The sequence below is a fragment of the Chaetura pelagica genome, unplaced genomic scaffold (genome assembly GCF_000747805.2).
Source record: "Chaetura pelagica isolate M959 unplaced genomic scaffold, ChaPel_1.0 scaffold69, whole genome shotgun sequence".
NCBI lineage: Eukaryota > Metazoa > Chordata > Aves > Apodiformes > Apodidae > Chaetura > Chaetura pelagica.
The window spans coordinates 5,964,675-5,984,120 of NW_009970724.1; the positions used below are offsets into that span (position 1 = coordinate 5,964,675).

General features: G+C 41.1%; 1 protein-coding gene across 1 annotated transcript in view; it reads right to left on the minus strand.

Annotated features, from left to right (window-relative positions):
- CTBS (chitobiase, di-N-acetyl-) overlaps positions 1 to 19,446 on the minus strand; it is a 29,084-nt gene that overhangs the window by 5,567 nt on the left and 4,071 nt on the right. The window contains exons 7-36 of the mRNA XM_010006733.1: positions 19,335 to 19,446; positions 19,067 to 19,215; positions 18,497 to 18,647; positions 18,232 to 18,389; positions 17,984 to 18,149; positions 17,363 to 17,488; positions 16,163 to 16,381; positions 14,759 to 14,976; positions 14,541 to 14,638; positions 13,994 to 14,118; positions 13,235 to 13,336; positions 12,537 to 12,656; positions 12,248 to 12,437; positions 11,825 to 11,918; positions 10,943 to 11,128; positions 10,601 to 10,745; positions 9,586 to 9,819; positions 9,328 to 9,516; positions 8,759 to 9,073; positions 8,332 to 8,379; positions 8,084 to 8,170; positions 7,384 to 7,596; positions 7,152 to 7,294; positions 5,628 to 5,766; positions 4,762 to 4,897; positions 3,423 to 3,609; positions 2,030 to 2,121; positions 1,470 to 1,567; positions 1,229 to 1,388; positions 7 to 111 (exon numbers count right to left, since the gene is read on the minus strand). Coding sequence (XP_010005035.1) covers positions 7 to 111; positions 1,229 to 1,388; positions 1,470 to 1,567; positions 2,030 to 2,121; positions 3,423 to 3,609; positions 4,762 to 4,897; positions 5,628 to 5,766; positions 7,152 to 7,294; positions 7,384 to 7,596; positions 8,084 to 8,170; positions 8,332 to 8,379; positions 8,759 to 9,073; positions 9,328 to 9,516; positions 9,586 to 9,819; positions 10,601 to 10,745; positions 10,943 to 11,128; positions 11,825 to 11,918; positions 12,248 to 12,437; positions 12,537 to 12,656; positions 13,235 to 13,336; positions 13,994 to 14,118; positions 14,541 to 14,638; positions 14,759 to 14,976; positions 16,163 to 16,381; positions 17,363 to 17,488; positions 17,984 to 18,149; positions 18,232 to 18,389; positions 18,497 to 18,647; positions 19,067 to 19,215; positions 19,335 to 19,446 — 4,505 coding nt within the window. The remainder of the gene's footprint in view (positions 1 to 6; positions 112 to 1,228; positions 1,389 to 1,469; positions 1,568 to 2,029; positions 2,122 to 3,422; positions 3,610 to 4,761; positions 4,898 to 5,627; positions 5,767 to 7,151; positions 7,295 to 7,383; positions 7,597 to 8,083; positions 8,171 to 8,331; positions 8,380 to 8,758; positions 9,074 to 9,327; positions 9,517 to 9,585; positions 9,820 to 10,600; positions 10,746 to 10,942; positions 11,129 to 11,824; positions 11,919 to 12,247; positions 12,438 to 12,536; positions 12,657 to 13,234; positions 13,337 to 13,993; positions 14,119 to 14,540; positions 14,639 to 14,758; positions 14,977 to 16,162; positions 16,382 to 17,362; positions 17,489 to 17,983; positions 18,150 to 18,231; positions 18,390 to 18,496; positions 18,648 to 19,066; positions 19,216 to 19,334) is intronic.

Genomic DNA, 19,446 nt, shown 5'->3' on the forward strand with positions numbered 1-19,446 from the left:
AGCAGCCCTCCGGGCACTGCAGCACCGGCTGCAGCGAGACGCACTTCCCGGCCTTCTTCTCAAACCCAACCGGCTTCTCAGTTGTGACAAATCTGCGCTGCAGCTTACAGGCTGTAAAACAGGAATCCTCTTAAAGCATCTGCAGAATGTATATGAACAGCTTTTGGTTGCTTGGTTTGTAGAATTAGCAACACCTGAGACCAATGGGTAAGCCAAGTGACACAAGCTACATGAAGCTAAGCTGATCAAAGCCAGTCATTTTTCTGTCAGTGGCTTGGACTGTGGGAAAACCAGGCATGTGGGCACAGTCCCAGACACAAAGGCTTGCCAGATAGGATCTAGGAGGGACACAGGAGTCCAAATCAAAGAAGATTTGGACAACCTTGGTCAACTGACACACGACTTCATCCAAACTATGACACCACTTCATTTTTGAGTAGGAGTAGCTCCTAGACATCCATGTATCCACTTCTGCACTGTCCCTGTCATCACACCCACCTTGCCATGGCTGAGTAGCTTAGTCATCAAGCCTCTGGGATCCAGGCTTTCCTGGACCAGATCAAGCGCCCCTGGAGGGACTAAGAATACATCCCAAAAATGCCACCACATGCCACCACACAACACCACAGGTTTGGGTTCCACACAAAATGTGGTGCACCCTGATGTTGCCAGAATGTTGGTGGTGTTCTATTTATACAGGATCTGGATGATAACAACCATTCCCAGACTGAAGGTTTCAAATTAAGTTAATCTTAAACCTGATGAAATTGAAACAGGTATTTCCCATCTCTAATGCCCTCTTAGTTTGATAGCCAGGGCTATATATTAATTTTTTTTCTGGGACACTAAAAGCCTGAAAATAACAGAATGGAAATAAAGAGTAAAACTATTGAGGACAACATAAAATGTCTTTTGCCAACAATGAAACTGCCTGCTTTTCATACTACCTTATTATCTTAGGGAGTTTTAAGTGCATAGTTTTATCTGGAACACACAAACTTCAGGTAACTACATGGTGCGTATGAAGTTGATACAAAAATGCATTCAAGCCAGAACTTGAAGTGAATTACCAAACTCTGGAAAACCAGATTTCTCTTAGTCTATGGCCACTAATAACAAAAATAGTGAAAAATCAGATGATTGTGCTACAATAGTATAAATAATCTATTCATGTGACCAGCCAACTGGTCAAAAGCAATGACATTGATATATGTTAGAATCTTAGTACCTCCAGAACAGGGATCTTCTGAGATGACCCAGGACTGACCAAAGCTCACTGCATCTTTAGCTAGATATCCACTGGGCGTTTGATATTCCCTGTCCTTCTCAGCATCGTATTTTCCACAAATTCCACATGTTTTTCCAGCCATCCAGAAGGCAACCTGAATCTTTGTGGAAATAAAGAAAAGATGCACTGAAATGTTTTTCTTCTAAAAATAAACCTACTGAAAATAATAATAAAAATATACCTCGGTTCTGTGCCCATCGTAATATATTTTATCTATGCCATAATCTGGGGCTTTCAGTGACAGGCCTTCCCTTTCCCTGCTGATCAGCAAGCTTGCATCTAGAATAAAAAGCAATAAGCACAAAGGGATTTCTTTTAAAAGGAAGTGATTGTTGTAGTGTCCAACCTGAACCACTTATTAAATTCCTGGGGACTTAATGCAGGCTCTACTGTATCTTGAAAGAGATGGGGGAAATGAGAAAGACCATAATGCTCCCTGCCCTGGAGCAAGGGTGGCCATGGCCAGGGGACATCTAGATGCTTGTTCCGTGTGTCTCTATGATCAGCACAAGGCACCACAGCCCTGCATTAATTGGTTTGCGCAAGGATGCACAGGATCAGCATCTCTTTCCTTGCTCATCTTTTTGGCCACATGCTATAAAACCTAGCATGAAGGTATGTTAAAATCATCTAATTGTTTCTTAATTTAGGGAAATCTTTATCTTGAGAGGGTTTTGCACAATGACATCCTCTCCTAAAGATCAGAAAGGATTAAATGAAATATAAAGATGATTCTCTTACCAGAGTTAGATGTGTATGGAATATCTGTTGGGACTTGAACACCATTAATCTTCAACTGGATGTGTCCATTGGAAACATACATGTCAACCTCACTTTAAGTAAAGGAAATAAGTATAAACAAATGCTTCTCCTTCACCATACTCAGCTGACAATTCCTAGTCCTGGTAGAACCAACACTGCAGGATGCTCATATCATTCTGGCATGAATCACCTGGTACCTCTGGGGGGAAGACAGAGAGCCCAGGAAAGTGGCAGGAGGAGTGCTCACAATGCACCTTTCCGTGGCTTTACTCATCTCTGAGTGTCTGCTTGTTGCCATGCTGCAGGGAGGAAGACACCAGGCTACAGGGACCCTCTCTGCAGAACAATTTAATTGCTATTGCATTTACGTAAATTAGAGGTGCTTTACATTTCAAAGGAAGGTAGGAGAACCTACAGTGGTTCTCTTACAGCTTGAATAGTCTGTGTATTGTTGTATCTTCTTTAGATCAGTGTTTGCTCTAATAAAGAAATATGAAGCTCAAGCACATCAAAAGCACATCCGTACAGTTGTAGAGAACAGTCATGAATGATACATTGACAAGGAGTGTCTTTATCACAAAGATAGTCCGTAGAACAAGCATCTTTCTGTTCTTCCACAAAACAGGTGCTGGGAATCCTCATTTCTCTTTCTTTCTCTAACATGATGGCACATTTAGGCACACCATTTTCAGAAATAAACAATTACTTGGGATGAAACCTTACAGATCAAAGCCTATTTATGTGCTTTGAAGAATACTCCCTACAATTATTTTCGTTTGCATAATCCCACACAGTTTTGAGTATCAGAGTACACTTTTAAAGCAGAACCTGCAATGGCAGATGCGATTGCTCCAAGATGAAACAAAATGTGTCTTAAGTTAATTTAAAATAGATTTTGAACATTATGAACCAACTAAGTGATGACCTAAGACACTGCCTCTAATCTGAGATAAGTAATTCCCTTTTTAGTTATGTCTACTTCTCAACATCTCTGCTGAGATCATTGTGGGTGTTTATTATTTCTAATTATTAGCTTAGTGTAGCCTGTCAGACTAATAGTCCCTTTTGGATTTATAGTTTATGTGTCTACTTAATTACTAGGAACGGAAATGAGATGGATAAATGCTAACAAATTAATGAAGAATTTGGAGCAGTAGAGACTTCAGGTTCCTGTGAACCTCAGATACATTCCAGAGGCACTTTGGAAAGACAAAGACCCAAATCCCAGTAACACTCCTAGAAATCCTTCGGTTGACATCAGTGATTTTTGCATGAGGCTTATACAGTACCAGTCTGCCCTACTACTCTGATCTTCATATTTAAAGCATATCCATCTTGACATCTATTTATTCTTAGGTTTAAAATTACTTACTGGCTGGCAAGTCTGACATTTATTGCTTTAAGGTCAGTGGACTCTTGAAGTCTTTTCACCATCACCAGGAATTTCAGTTCTGGACTGCAGTCCTGCACCAAGACATGGTAGCAACTTGCAGGCATTGAATAGTTAAATTCAACTCCATTGAAGGTTTTGATCGTGTTTTGGAAAACTGAACAGCGAGCTGAAAAGAAAAAAGTCAGACAAAACTAAGTTTTTTATGTAAGACCGTTACTGTATTTTGGATTTGTAATTAAAAAATAAAACAAAACAAACAAAACAAAAAAAAAAACCACCACCAAAAAACCCCATTCTCTGGTTTTTCCTATTTTCACATAAAGGCAAAACGATTCCTTCAGATGAAATGCTGCATTTGTAGTAATACAAAAGCAAAACTTTGCCAGTCCCCCACGCAGGAACACAACCCAGTCATGATTCAATCATTGTGTGAGAGAAATTCTGCTCACGGCTGGTGCTGGTGAAACTCTCTGTGGCCTTTTTGGCCTTTGTAACTGTGTTGTAGTCAAAAGAATTTATCAAATCTTACCAATTCACATCTCATTAACTCTAGAGGAAATTCACTAAAATGCTGCTACCTTTATTGAGTCACAACCAAGACTGGAAACAGCTGGAAGATAGGGAAGAAAAGATGCCACACTAGAGTAAACTTTTCCTTTTTTCACTCTAATGGTATTATGTTGACAGTCCTGCCAACTCTGATTGGGAACTATTTTAAAACAAATTTAATTCATACAGGCTAGTTTTGGTGTTTACCATAGAAACATGCATAGGTATGATATTAGCCTACTGATGTCCAGGAGAATGTGACTCCTTATCTCAGGATTACATAAATCTTTTCTATTTAAAATTTGCCTTAAGAAAGTATAACATGATTAGCTATTAATACAGCATTAATGAAACAGTAATCCCTTCAAAATCAAGTGCAAGGTGAAATTAATTGCTATACTTTTGAAGCTGTTTTAGCTTCTACATAACAGCACAAATCAAGCAGAACACCCTAAATTTGAGGTCAGTTAGATGTCTCTCCTATCTTTTGCAGAGGTTTTTTTCTTCACAACCAATCTCTGCAGTGAAGCTGAAGTGGATGCATTTGGAGTAATTCTTTGGCATGGAATGAAATATTTAATCTTAATAATATGTTTCCTTTTCTTTACATCTTTGCAGCCTCACAGATTTTAAGATGACTTATTTCTACCTGAAGTCCAAATAATTTTCTAAGTTAACATAAAATAAGTTCAAGTCATGTCAAAAGTACAAATCACATTTTCAAAATCTGCAGAGTCAACAATGTTTGTGCAGAGAGGTAATTGCTGACCTTTAAGGTTTTCAATGATTGAAAGTGTTGCTTGGGAAAAGGTGTTCCAGTCAGGGGATGGCTGTGTTGAAATCGGTGCACCTGGATGTGAAGGGATTGGCAGGGGAAGCCTGATGGCTCTGTCGTAAATTGTGAGCTGCAAATCAGTAAGAAAACAAGCATGGATGGAAATACAAAATACAGTGTTGAGGTGAGATACCATTTCCTAGACTGTTCAAAGAGGACTGTGACTGTGACTGAAAAATAAATTAGAATCTAGATTTAGGTCAGAGCTAAAAATAAATCACGTCCTCTGTCTACACCATGAAATAGCTCTACCTCTAGAGCTTGACCCATCTGCAATCTATAAAATAGTGGTGCTATAAATGAGGTTGGATATTCACCAGTTTGCATCTTTTAGGGGAATTGGTACATCACATTTGCTTACAGTGCAGTTTGCTTACCTGAGATGCACACCCTCTCCTTGCCCATATGTTGAGGGCAGCTATTTGACCATCATGTCTCTCTACAGCCTGGTTTTATTATGTTTTCCAAGGCACAGGAAAACCTATGGTCTTTCTGAAGATTTGTGGAGGAACAGTCTATACACTAAATTATTGATAATGTGCTCCCATCATCATGAATGTTTTGTAACCTGTTTCTTATTTCATGTGTTTCCATACCACATGAGAAAGAGAAATGTGTTGTAGCATGTTTTCACAATGGAACCAACTGTATTAATATAATGTCCTTCTTGTGGGAGCTTATTTTCTTTTTTAATTAAAAAAAAAAAAAAAAAAAAAAGAGAGAGAGGATTAAAAAAGCTATTAACCTTCAATGTAATAAGTACTGTATGCCCCAGGTTAAGAGAGAGTGGAAATAGTTACCTCAGGTAACTTGAGGACCACGTCACAGGTTCTTGGAGATGTCAGAGCCATAACCAAGGTTGCCTGGTGAGAGGGACCACGCTGCTGCCTTTGGGAATACCCAAGCACATACGCAGCTCCTGGAAGAAATGAGTAGAACCTGGAAAAGGAAGTAAGTGATTAAAATGGTCCGTGTTTGAAAAGAAATAAATAAAAAATAATAATTTCTTCAGACTAAAATACCCGCCTAAAGCAATATGCATTCTGTGTTAGACACGTTTTGTGTGAGAGTTTAGTAATATGTGGTGTTTTGTATAGGAGGCAGATTTTAACGGTTAATGGCTGAAATGTCTTCACTGTTTCACAGGCTGGTTGGTAGGTGATTCGAGAAGAAAAGTATAGCCAACTTGTTTTAAACACATTCAGAGTTAAAAACTAGGCACTGATTACATAAAAAACCTAAAATTCTAAGAAATAGATGACCTTCTATTCATGTTTCATTCCTGTGGTGGTAACTTTTAGCAAGGATATTTCACCCACTAAGATTGTCAATTAGTTGACAGAAGGATCTCTATGGTCAGGTTCCCTTACAGGCTCGGGACTGAAATTGATGAAAGTTTCCTTAAAAAAAGGACATATTCTCAGAGCAGAACAAAGCTGAATTCTATGGCTTTGCTCCAGGATAGTAAATTGCATGGTTTCATCCCCAATAATAAAAGCAGATAACACCACTTCATGTAATTCAATCTAGTATTAAAAATTATCCTCTTCAGCAGTCATTTGTTTACCAAATTACCTGTACTCCTTTAATGTGAAAGCTTGTGTCACATGCATATTTAGATAAGTGAGTTGTTGTATGTCTGTATTTTGGCAGCACTATGAAAAAAGATTAGGTTTTGATATGGATTTATATATTATTGTGGGCAAACATGCATGAACAGTGAATGAACAAATACTGTATGTATATGGATGGACATGTGAACTGGATCAAACAGTTAAAGTTTTCTTACACTAAATGTCACACAACATTTGCTATTTAGTTGCAATGATCTTGATGAGAAGTATTTGTATCACACTTAAGATTCTGTAATTTGTATCACCTTCCTCAGAAGCTGGAGTTAAGGTGCCTACATAAGGAAATTTCTCTGTGTAGTCAGTAAGAAAAAAGACTCCTTCAGACAACCAAGGCTTCTGCTTTGAGCCTCCGTCCACTAGGAAGCATCTGGAGATCCATTTCACAATTACAGTTAACAGATAAGTGTTTCAAGTGGTTTTCCTGCAAACTGAAACACACTATGCTTTGAGGGAATGAATACACAGCAAAAAAGGATAGGTGTAATCTAAATATGCATGTGACACAAGCTTTCACATTAAAGGAGCACAGGTGATTTGGTTAACAAATGACTGCTGTCAGTAATCTGACTTTATAATATCATATTGACGAAGGAGACTTCTTCCAGCCCAGAAAGTGGAGAACTGAATCTGTAATTAGCTGGAGCACTCACACAGGTGAAGTTTTTTCAAAAAACAAAGTAAAAATCTCACCATCTTGCAGTTGTCTGGACTATTGAAGGTACTTTTGGCCACTCCAGCTTCACCTGCATAGCTGGATAAACAGCAAATTGCCCTGTTGCAATCTGAGTAACAATCTTGTAGTCGTGGCAATCTTTACCCCATTTAAGAGAACCCTAGTAGAGTGGAAAATATATATTTGTATGAAACATAGAAAGATCATTAGATTTAATTTACTTTTAGCTGATCGTTATTTTAAACTCACCAATACTTTACGGTCATTTATTACTGAAGCATCAGCACAGAGTTTCCATCGATTTGGTCCTGTAATGCTTGAAACAAATATCTGTATCCTGGATCTCCTGGGGTGAGTATCAATGAACAGCACAAGCTGTAATCCCGTTGGCGGCTCGTTCCTTCGGATGGCACGAAGGACTGCGGCTAGGACGGGTGGCTTGCTGTCTCCCAGGAACTTGGTCTGAAGTCAATAGAGAAAGAGTAGAGACCAAGGACATAAAGCATTAAAATCACTATATTAAAGCAACAGATTAAAAGTATTTGTAAAGGCAAAGTTTAATTCAAAAAGAGTAGCAGGGTAAAGTCCTGGACTTCTACAGAGACCTATGAAATAAAAAATATACCTGAAACCAGTTTCTGATCAAGGAGGTCAGCACTTCTAAAGTGTTCATTTTTATAGTGAATTATTTACAGAGTAACACAAATTTCAATGTATACAGCAATACATTCCAATTTCCTTTAAAAACGTAGCATATATTAAGCAAATATTACAAAATATTCAATCACTATCCAATATGCTTACCTTTATGAAACAGGAAATAATTCAGATTCCTCTATATATGGTCTAATATGCTAAATCACCCTATTTTTCCTATTCTGTTATAAACATACAATAACTGGAAATACAAAGTAAATGATTTTTATTTGTTGTAGATTAAGACACTTACCTGAGACATGGCTCCAGAGATGTCTTCATAACTAGCTGAAAAAGAGGAGGAATTGATGCTGCTGTTCAGGACTTCCCTTCCTGGATCCTGCAAAAATGGAGGATTGCTCTGAAGGAAGTTGGTTATTATTGGAAGTTGTTGCAGAATTCATTTCTTTTGGTTTTACTCTCAGAGAACAAAGCTCTAATTGCAGCAAAGCTCATGAGAGCGTTTGTGGGCCCTGCTTAGAGTATGAGCAATAAATGTACCTGTTCATCTGCTGGCTTGAACCAAAGCTGGTAAACAGGACGATTTGCCTGTGAAAATAGATAGGGTGTCAGAAGATCTAAGAGAAGGTGAAGAACTGACTTTTGACAAATGAATTAAAAACGTCAGTATTGGGTATGTGGAAATAAAGCAAAACTATGATTTATTTATTTGTCTGATTGATTATTTAATTATTTAATTAATTTATTTTTTATTGAAACCTACTGAAATGTGAAACTTCAGAACTTAAATGCATCAGAGAACCAGAAAGGTTAAAAACAAGAAGGAGCTCTGCTACTTCAGCAAACAGCCACCTTCAGCAGTCTGTTCTCTCCTTCTTTGGTCCATGCCCTATGGGCACAATTTCCTGATTTCTGGTATAAAACATTGACTACAAGAAATATAAAAAATCCAACCTGCATCAATTACCTCTTGGTTGGAATATGCACTATCCCCACTGCAGTGTCTGTCTCCAGAGTGGTCCTCTCCACTGCTGCTGCAGACTTTACTGCTGGAAGAGCTGGCACTGCTGCTGCTTCTCCTGCCACTGCTGCTGCCACCCTTCTTCCTAGATTGCCTTGTTTCATCTTCTGTGTGTTCATTTCCAGGTTCTTTAGCATCAGCAGAGGAAGAAGAGGATGAACTGGACAGGGTGGTTGCACTGGGCTCTGCCCAGAGGTCTGTAACTGCAGCCTTGTCTGTTCTGTGAATCCGTTTCCTGCGGTGCCGTGTTTTATTTGCAACCTCCAAAAATAGTTCAAAGAGTTTTGAATTTATAGCTTATTCTGTAACATTGCTCTGGGTGTCAGACAAACGTCTCACCACAGGCTTTCAAAGAAATTCAACTTCCTGGCCCCACACACTGCGGAAGCTGAACCAGAACTCACCTTCACCCATTACTCCCAGCCTAAATCCCTGCTTTCCCATGCCAGTTTCCCATGCTGGAAACTTCACTTCACACAGAAAAATATGCCCTCTCAGATGCTCAAACTTCTTACCTTGAACACATTGTCAATTCCTAGAATCTTCTTCAGTTTAGCTTGAATGTCCTTGTACAGAGATGTCTCACTCTCTTCCTTAGACCCTGAGCTTGCTACATCGATTATTTTGGAAGCTGCTTTGGATCCTGCCTGAATCTCCAGCTGTATTTTGTCAATATCAGCATCTGTATGAGTAAAGTCAAGATACTTAAATTCTAGGGTTGTGCTGCTTGAGCAGCATTCATAGAGGTTGACAGAAAAGCTTGTTACCATTACTGTACCTGGCTTCAAAACTATTTTGGCTTCAAGGTCTCCAATTAATTTGTGCAGATAGGTATTTGTTAAGAAAGCAGGATTTCGAGACTTTAGGCTGAGACAAGCAGAACATCCCAAGCTCTCAAATTTTCTACAGAAGATGCGTGCATAAAATCTTCCTCTTGCCCTGTAGTGATGTTCCCCTTCTGAACCTTGTTGGTATCCTTTGGGTAGCACACTAGGAGTATTGCTTTGCTGCATTGAACAAAAACATAGCAAATAAAGGTATTTTACATACACACAAAAAATTAAAAATCACAGCTCCTAAGACCTTTCCTCCTATTAATAATGAGAATTATGACAGTCCTGCCTGAGTAAGGAAGCACTGCTTAAAACTGGAGACTCAAGCACTGGAACCAGTGGGGTTTCTACCAAAGTGCTCTGTGGAAGAGGACAGCTCCTCTGCCCAGCCTTTCCCAGGCAGTGTTTCTCACACAAACTTCCCAATGAGAATCTGCAGGGCTCTTTGGGGGGCTGTTTCTCTGCATCAGTTTTGGGCTACTAGCACTCCTGTTGCAAGTCAACCTATCCTTCCCATGCCAGCCTCATAAACTGAAAAGCACGTAAGAGATTTGTTTTCTGTAATCCACTGCAGAGATTACCTCAGCATTTTGGAAGAAAAATGCATATCCTGCCCAAAAGCCATATTTTCCACACTGCTCTGGCTTGGAAAGAAAGGGATCTTGTACAAAGGATATAAATTCCACACACCCCTCCCATGACTGTAAAGACACAGGAAGTCAAAGCAACCCTATCTGCATGAGATTATGGGAGTGAGCAGACTGTCAGTTATCATGTCTTGAGCCCAGTGGGATTTGCATTAGGCTTGGTTTGGGATATGTTAGGCACCTATTGAATCTTAAAGTTTGTGCCTGGGACCTGGTTAGCTAGCTGCTGTGTTGGGGGTGCTCAGCCTTTCTGTGGAGATGTCTGTTCTCTACCTATCTTTAGAACAGGTGGTGAGAGGCCTCCTTACCTTCCAGCTGCCAGGTCTTGAAGATCTTTCTGATGACTGAAATGGCTGGTCAGAGATACTTGGTACATACCCTCCAGGGAGAAGCCGGGATTTCTTTTCGAAGTCTTCTTCTTCCATGTTCCTTGAAATAGCATAAACTTCACTCCTGTGGAGGTGATAAATGGTGCAAAAATAACATAATCTGATTTGGCCTACCTGGCTTTGCTAGTGCAAAGACCACAATGCAAAGCTTTATGTGGCTGCCAAGGTACAGCAGAGCCTAACAAAGAGTTACCCGTTCATGATTTTATAACAGGGAGCTTCCCATCAGTAACACACAACATGGAACAAGCTCTTCTGTACCTCAGAGCTGCAAGCTCAGCCTCCTGATGGCAGGGAGGGGTTTCAATTTTCAAATTTTTCTCTTTCATATTTATCCTGGCATCAAATTTGATTGTAGTGTTGGCATTGAACTCTGTGTGAAATTCAAGACCACTCTGAAAGTACTGTGTATTAATCCCCATCATTGCTATCAGATGAAAATATGCCCTGAAAAAATAAAATAAAGACAGGCATAATTACAGATGAATATGCACATATTTACCTTTGAAAAGCAAAATTGTGTTTTCATAGTGTTATTTGTATTGCAAGAGGCACTACTGATGGATAAAGAGATGTATCATGAAAGCTCATGTGCTGCTGGAAAAGCTGACCTTCTCACTGCTTTGTCACAAAAATATTGCCTGAGGACAAGCTAATGTCAGAATCTCTTCTAGCTTCATATCGTGTCTAGTTGTGTATTAACACCATCACTATTGTTATGATAATTATTACTATTATCGTTCTTAGTACTGTTGCGTTTGCTTTTGCAGATCCAGAAGCATTTTCCTATACTTCTTCAGATCTCCCCAGCCTTGTGCCTGGTGCAATTCTAAGTTGAACTTCATATGTTCATATGTAAGCAAATACATCTTGACTGCTTAGAATCTTTAGTCACTGAGCAGGTACAAAAGTGAGCATTTTTAGCAATGGCAGAACAGCACAGCATCCTGTGCACATGGCTGTGCTTGTGGGGTCCTAAAGCCTCAGGGGACTGTGTTGCTTTTTCACAACCTTTCTGGTTGTAAGACATCCAGAAGTCTGGGTCAAGTAAAGCCCCTATATGACACCATGTGATCACTTATCTATTTCAAATATAAGTATAAATTCTTGTGTGTCTGTGTAAAAAACATATGTCGTTTTTACTTTGGGTTGATGTCAGCATGAATATTCACGTTGGTTTCCAACAACTGCGAAGGTCTGAAATTGTCAGGTAATGGTGGTGACAGATGTATTTCCACTGCAAAAGACAGACAGGAATTACATGAACAGAGAAGCATTAAATGCTGGAGATATAATATTTTGAATAAGCACAGTAGTTAACACATGGACAGTGCTTTTACATTTTGAAATACTTTACATCATTATTTAAAGATTTCTACTCCAAATCAGAGTATTGGAGTAGGGGAACACAAACATGCCAATTATTTCTCAAATCCTTTGGAGGAAGCTGAACACTCGTGTTTCCATATTACAATTATAGATTATAGAGGGATTTAATTTCAACAGAGGGATTTGATCCATAGTTATAGCAGGGAAACTGCTCAGTTTGGCATCTTCCATGCTCACCATCAGCCTCAGCCTGGGCCAGGCTGGCACCACACAGGCTGAGCTCCAGTGGCACACCCAGCACTGTGGGGACAATGTGTCGCAGCTCGGCCACCAGCAGGGGCAGGGTCCATCGGCCTGAAAAGCCTCGCTGGACTTCTTCCACCACTTTTTTCACCACCTGCTGCCAGTTTGATGATCCAGTTAGACTCTGGAAACAGGTAATTAGGTTAGGAAAGTAGGTAAGAAGAGATGGGGAGGGGAGATTATTCACCATCACAGACAACAAAGACAACAGCCTTGTCAGTACCATCATGGTCTGCTGAATGGCATCCTTATCAATGTCAGCAAAGGCAATCTCTTGGCCCAGTACTTTGATGTAAGCAGACACCAGGGGGTCTTCAGGAGGTAGTTCTTTCCATCCCAGAAGCTGCAGTGTTAAGGAGAGACGGAGAGAAATAAAAGCAGCAGATGATGTTCCTTCAAATACAGTAATGTATTAGCAAAGAGTAGATCCCATCTGAGGGATGCTAACTGTGGCTCCTTAGCCAAAAAATAATGGACATCTTACAGGTCTGAACCAAAATGGCCTTTCTTGTGTTGCATAACTGACTTCAGTGGGAGTTTCCCCACGCAAGGATGAGGTAAAGACTTGGTAATTTCTGCTGCTGTTAGTGGGTGACACCCAAGGACTCATGGACAGTAACCTTGTTCAATAATCATTTTTAAAGAGAAGAGCCACCACTTAACTGTGTTTTAACATATGCTTTAAAACACATGAATTTTAGCTACCAGCATAATCATCATCTTTTGTACTGTGCATTAAGGGCTGATACATGTTGAGTGAAAAGTTGGCATCTGTTGACAGCATAAGTACATCTTTCTGTGGCCAAACAGGATGGCTGACTCCTTTCTCACTGGAACATCAAAGGGCCAGCTGGGTGATGCAACCCCATGCTGGCAGGAGCTCTGTGCTGCAGGCAGCCCGGGGGGTGTGCAGGGACATACCGTTTTACCGAGTTCTTTCAGGGTCTTGTATGTGTCATACTCAGCAAAGGGAATATTCTGCTTCCTGATGAGCTCAGTTAGGCTTTGTGACCGGAGAGCCACCTGTAGGAAACAGAGTCAGGAGTTGCAGCCCAGGTACAAGGCAGCCCAGGATAACCCCTGCAGCAGCATCACGCTCACCAAGGCCGCTTTAAACACATGTTCATGAAGCTGTTGCACATATAAGGCTGTGCCTACCTGGCTGATGGCTGCAGGCTACGGCTGCAGATGCTGAGGATGTGCTCAGCAAGCTTTGAATTAGTCAGCAGGGATAATTTTAGGGCAGTGCAGAGCTCAGCCCAGGCTGCAAAGCTTGCCTGAGAAAGCTGAGTAAATGCCTGCATGCTGTTACATGGAGTTTCATGCTGCTGTGACTGCAATTTAATTTCAGATGCTATTTCCCTGTACTTATGCAAAATACTCTTGATGCCATGTGACTTTAGGTAGGCAGATGGATGTTCTGCTGTGTAAGCTTTCCTCTGCTCTCCTAGCTTTTCATGCTTGTACTGAATATGTTCATTGATGAATGCATGTGTCAAGAAGCCCAAATAAAAGAAGCAGCCTAAGTAAAATCATAATAATTATCTACATTTTCTCTTCCAAATCCACCCTCATAGCCAGGGATTGAGTTAAACATTACATCACAGTCCAAATGGCTTAACAAGTAATACTATCTATAGATGGGTTGCATCTAGCTGGCTGTTTTAATCAGATACTTACCTCAATAATATCCATTGCAGTATTTGCATAATATCCTCTTATTTTTGTGATTATATCAGATGGAAACATGGTGCTGGGACTGTTCATTAGATAAACCCTCCAAATAGCACCAGCCTGATATAAAGCTATCACAGGAATAAAAACACCACAGGTTTTGGTTAGGGTCTCCGAGGTGTCTCGTGCACGTAAGCCACCTCAGGTTCATGCTGTAATAGGTCCCAAAGGGTTCTGCCATGATTCAGTCCAACAGGTTCTCAAGTTTTCAACCTCAGGAGAAGAACTTTTTTCTAGGGCAGAATCAACAGAACAACAGTGACTGAAGAGAGAGGCTGAGATCCATGTGCAGGCACTGCCTTTCCCAGCAGATCCAGAGATTAGCAGAACACCCTCAGGGGATTTTGCATGTTAGGAGGCTCTTGCGGTTTTTCTATTTCAAGAGCACACTAAACTCACAGCCCGTGATTGGATCTTGGGTGAAAATCATGGAACACAATAGAGATATCTGACTACATAGTCTGAAGCACTGAACAGGGCAGCTGGTACTCACAGGAATAATCGCCGGCATGGATGACCTTGCTGTAGCGATAGCTCAGCCTGTCAAGTCTGGGGCTCAGTAGTTTAATGGCAATGTTGCAAGCAGTAGATCTGAGTAATAAAGAGTTAAAATCATATGAACATAGTCAACTGTGACCAAGTTCTTAGAAAACTGCAAGAAAAAAAACCAACACCATTTACTACTAAAAGTGTACTTCTTCCTCTACTTACAGGTTGTAGAGCTGTGGGATCCTGCCTGCTGCCAAAGCCTTCATGTGTGAGTATGTGAAACTGGCTACTTGCAGGCTGGGCTCCGTCAGCAGGGAGCTGGCCATAGCTGTTACAGTTGGAAGAGCTGGCTTAGTTTCAAAGAGGACAACACAAGCCACCATTCGCACGTTAGGAGCAAGTGTGTTGTCCATAAAGACCTGGAGGGAAATCTCCCTTACCTAGAGGAGGAAGATAGAACTTGTGAGTACCTCATGACTTCTAGTGAGATGTGACTCCTAAATTCTGTGTGTGATCTGCAGTGAACAGAGAACAAACCCTGAACAGAGACTTTAGCGTGAGACCTGCCACTGAAAATCAAGATATTGCTGAGTGCACAGTGAACAGGGCTGGAAGAAACAGCCATTAGTAATGGGCCCAGTGTTACAGTGACTAAAGCAACCTCTTTCCCAGGATAGTAGCAAGGACAGGGCAATGACAGGAATTTGTAGTTTGGGCAAGAGAAAGACCAATAACTGAGAAAACTGCCCAGAGCTGCTAACATTACCTGAGGGCTTTATTATTCCTGAATCATTAAGTCAACCCAAATCATAAGGAACCATGGAATTGTCAGAGTTGGAAGGGACCTCTAGAGATCTTCTAGTCCAACTCCCCTGCTAAAGAAGGATTTCCCAGAGCACATTACTCAGGACTGCATCCAGGTGGGTCTCCAAAGGAGGAGACTCCATAACCTCCCTGGGCAGCCTGTTCCACTGTTCTGTCACTCTCACTGTAAATAATTTTTTCCTCATATTTAAATGGAACTTCCTATGTTCCAGCTTGTGCCCATTGCACCTCATCCTGTCACTGGGAACTACTGAAGAGTCTGACTCCATCTTCCTTGCATCCACTTTTTAGATACTTGGAGGCATTAATAAGGTCTCCCCTCAGCCTTCTCCAGGCTAAGAGTCCCAGCTCTCTCAGCCTTTCTTCATAAGGGAGAAGCTCCAACTCCCCAAACATCTTTGTTGCCCTCCGCTGGACTCTCTCTAGTAATTCCCTGTCTCTCTTGAACTGAGGAGTCCAGAACTGGGCCCAGTTCTCCAGATGTGTCCTCACCAGGGCAGAGCAGAGGGGGGCAGAGTAGAATGATCTCTCTCGACCTACTGCCCACACTCTTCCTTATGCAACCCAGGATTCTATCTGCTTTCTTGGCAGCAAGGGCACACTGCTGGCTCATGGATAATTTACTATCTACCAGGAGTCCCAGATCCTTCTCAGAACTGCTTTCCAGCAGATGGTACATGGGGTTCTTCCTCCTCAGGTGCAGGACCCTACACTTCCCCTTGTTGAACCTCATTAGGTTCTTCTCTGCCCAGCTCTCCAGCCCATCCTTTTAAAGACATTTGTTTAAATAATTTCAGTTACTTTTGCGGGGTCTTTTCTGGAGATTTTCCTTAGGGCCAACACAGCATCAGCATGAATTCTGTTAGGCAGTGAAGCTGCAGCCTGGGAAAACGTTGGCAAAAACTTCAGGATGCGTTTGATACTGGCTGGCTCTCCTGCATTGCCGATGGCTTTCAGGGCCAAGGCCATGTCTTTTTTATCACCTTTTCTGGTGGCTTCAGTAGCAAGGTCATGGAGTGGCTGAAAACAGAGTAGACTCTGTTAATCTTAAAAATACAGACTGCCATAGCAAGCCAAACAACAACTGGTGCTGAGCCCTGCATTAGCTGTTCAGATTTTTCTCCCAGCAAAAATCTCACCATCATCACCAGGATGCCAAATGTGGAACATACAAGCAAACCTGATCTTCTCAATACACAATACTTTATTTTAAATTGTGCCTGAGCCTGAGTGTAGAAGATAATCCTAGATGGATGCCTGCACCAGAGCAGCCCTGAGCTGGTGCTGGGTTCAGTAGCTCACTGGGGCACCCCCACCAGCCCAGCTGGCCTGCAGTCCCCAGGGTCTTCACAGCTGCAGTTGCCCATTTCTCACTTCCTATAGTGATAGCAAGTTTATTTAAACCATTTTGGTGTTCTGAGAAGGCAAATTACCCTTCTGGTGGCTTGGCTTTTTTTTGCTCTTTTTTGGAAGATTTAAACTCATGTCAAAACCAGCAGGCCATCTCAGTGCTGTGGTCCTCTAAGTAAGGAGCCAGAGCTGCATAGACTGAGGACAATGTCCTGAATATTTGACAATATGCAATTACACAGCAGGGCCTCTTTGCAAGTCCTCACCTGTGACATACCTAGACCTTTGCTTATATTCATGCTTTAGTACCTTTATAATAGATTTTTAAAGTACACTCTACCTAATGTAGAAGTAAAGAGAAGAATCACAGTTGTTTTGCTTTAATCCTCAGTTTGTCTTACCTAAACTCAGTTGCAGGTTGTTTATAGAATCCATTATCCCCAAAGGCTTCTACCACTTACATTTGAATTTCTAAGCTGTTAAGATCAGATTTTTCAAAGACATCAGCTCCATGTTTCTTTCTGTCTTTGCAATTGTGCAGGCAATCACAGCTGAGAGCAAGCTACCTAATTGCCAGCATCATGAGATCTCAATTACAGGCATTAAAAAAATTTCTTCACCTCTTATAAATAAGAAATGAGAGTCACCTACCTGAAGAAGTTCATTTGGACAAAGTGAAGTCTGAGCACAGTATTTATTTACCATGCTACCGTAACCCAGATAAACAATTATTCTGTGCATTGGTGCTTTCTGGATTTGAGGACAGGTCAGAAAAGTCTGCAGAAGAAAAAAGCAGCAATCTTTAATGTTTCCAGTAATTAGAGCTGGCATGTAGTGAAAATTACATTTGGGAAATAAATAGATAAATTTGCTTTGGGTAATTCCTAAATATTTTCAGAAGTTAAATCAAATGCTAGTTATTCAGACGCAAGAAAAGTAAATAGGCTCACTCCATTTCTACTGTATGTAATCTAGATTTTGGTTGCATTATAATATTTTCTGGAGTTTGTCAATTAAAAAAAAATTGGCAAGAAGAAGTCAATAGCAATTTTCTTAGTATTTGTGGGTTTAAAGATCAAATATCAAAGCCATTAAAATATTTCGGCAACAAGTGTTTGGAAACATTTTCTGAAGTGTTCCCATTTTGTTAACACCGTGCATTTTACAAACTTAAAAGGAAATATGTTGCATATTGCACTTATAATCCTGAGAATTCACCTTTCAATACAAGTGAGAAGGAAATAAATAGAAAGAAGAATGATCTGTACTCACTGAAGCAACTTCCAAGGTTTGCTTGTTGGGTGTAACATAATGGAAGGCAAGAGGGAGAGTCGCAGCTACTTCCCAGATGCTCAGCTTCTTATCATGGATTTTTTGCTTCAGGAACCTGAATGTGTCCGTAGCTCCAGCAGCACAGATGGCACTCAGGAACCAGGGCCTGCCAGGGAGGGAACCACTCATTATCCCCATTCTCCAATATGCCTCTGATTGGAAACCCTGGCTGAAGGGAATACAGATACCTGTAGGGAGGGTTGTTGGCAAACTGTGCCCACAAAGACTCAATTTGATCAAGGGTCACTACACGGAAAAGCCGGATCATTTGTAAGAACTTGGCTGAAGCTTCTTTAGTGGCTCCTTCCTCATTCTTCCGAATTAATTGCCTCAGTGTTTCTGTTAACTAAGGGAAAAAAACGGACAGTTGGAAGGATTCATGTCTAAAATAATTATGTGATCATCTGCTAACCTTATAAATAATGAAAAGTATGACAAGTAAGCATCTAATACCTGTAAATCTGTATTTTTAATCCTCATTAGGGGAACTGGCATCTGAAGTAGCTCTCCTGCAAAGTGATAACGAAGACTCCCCTGGTTTTGCAGCCGCGTTTTTGGTGCACTGATGGGAGTCCTTTTAATGTTGACCAAAGACAGTTCTTGTCTTCCAGGGAGAGAAAGAAAAGCATCAGTACCCACACTGTGTGTGTGAAGGGCACGTTGGAGCAAGATAAGGGATGCCCAGCAGGACTGTTGCATTGACCACAAAGAGATTATGCACTTCTCAGTTTATGCATTGCCCAGGGTTATCTGGAAATGTCATAGGGCTGGTGACAGGTTTCATTAGAGTTTACCAAAGTCTTTGAGAGGTTGCACAAATATTTCAGATGGCTCAGCAAAATGCCTAAACGGCAGGATATGGGGCCTGGCTATGCATCCCAAGGGATGTACAGTGTCTTGGCCCTTTGCAGCCCACAGGCCAGATGCTTCTTGTTAATTAAAAAATCAACACTAAATATGTTTTAAGCATCTCCTCCTGGCTCTGATAATCACAGCTACACTAAGGACATGCATGGCCCCTACCTTGCTTCCATGCCTGCTATCCCATTGGGTTCATTGAAGGGCGAGATCTGGTAGGTCTGCTTGGATGTGACAGATGTCATCAGAGTCCCGCTGTCCTCGTACTTCATCTTGTAAGTGAACATTACCATGCCCTTAATATTTCTCGTTTTCTACAAGTGCAAAGAGAGCCACTCACAAATATGAATGGGAGGTTGTTGATTGAGCAGAGAAGAACCAAACTCCCTCCCAGCATCAGTGCGATGCACGAGTGTTTGGCAGCGGCTCCTACCGGGGGGCAGGTGGGGCAGGGGCGCACGTAGGCCGTGCCCGTGTTTTTCACCACCTTCTCCTGGCAGTCTGTCAAGTCCTTGCTTTTGAAAACGGTGGCACGGTTATTCCTG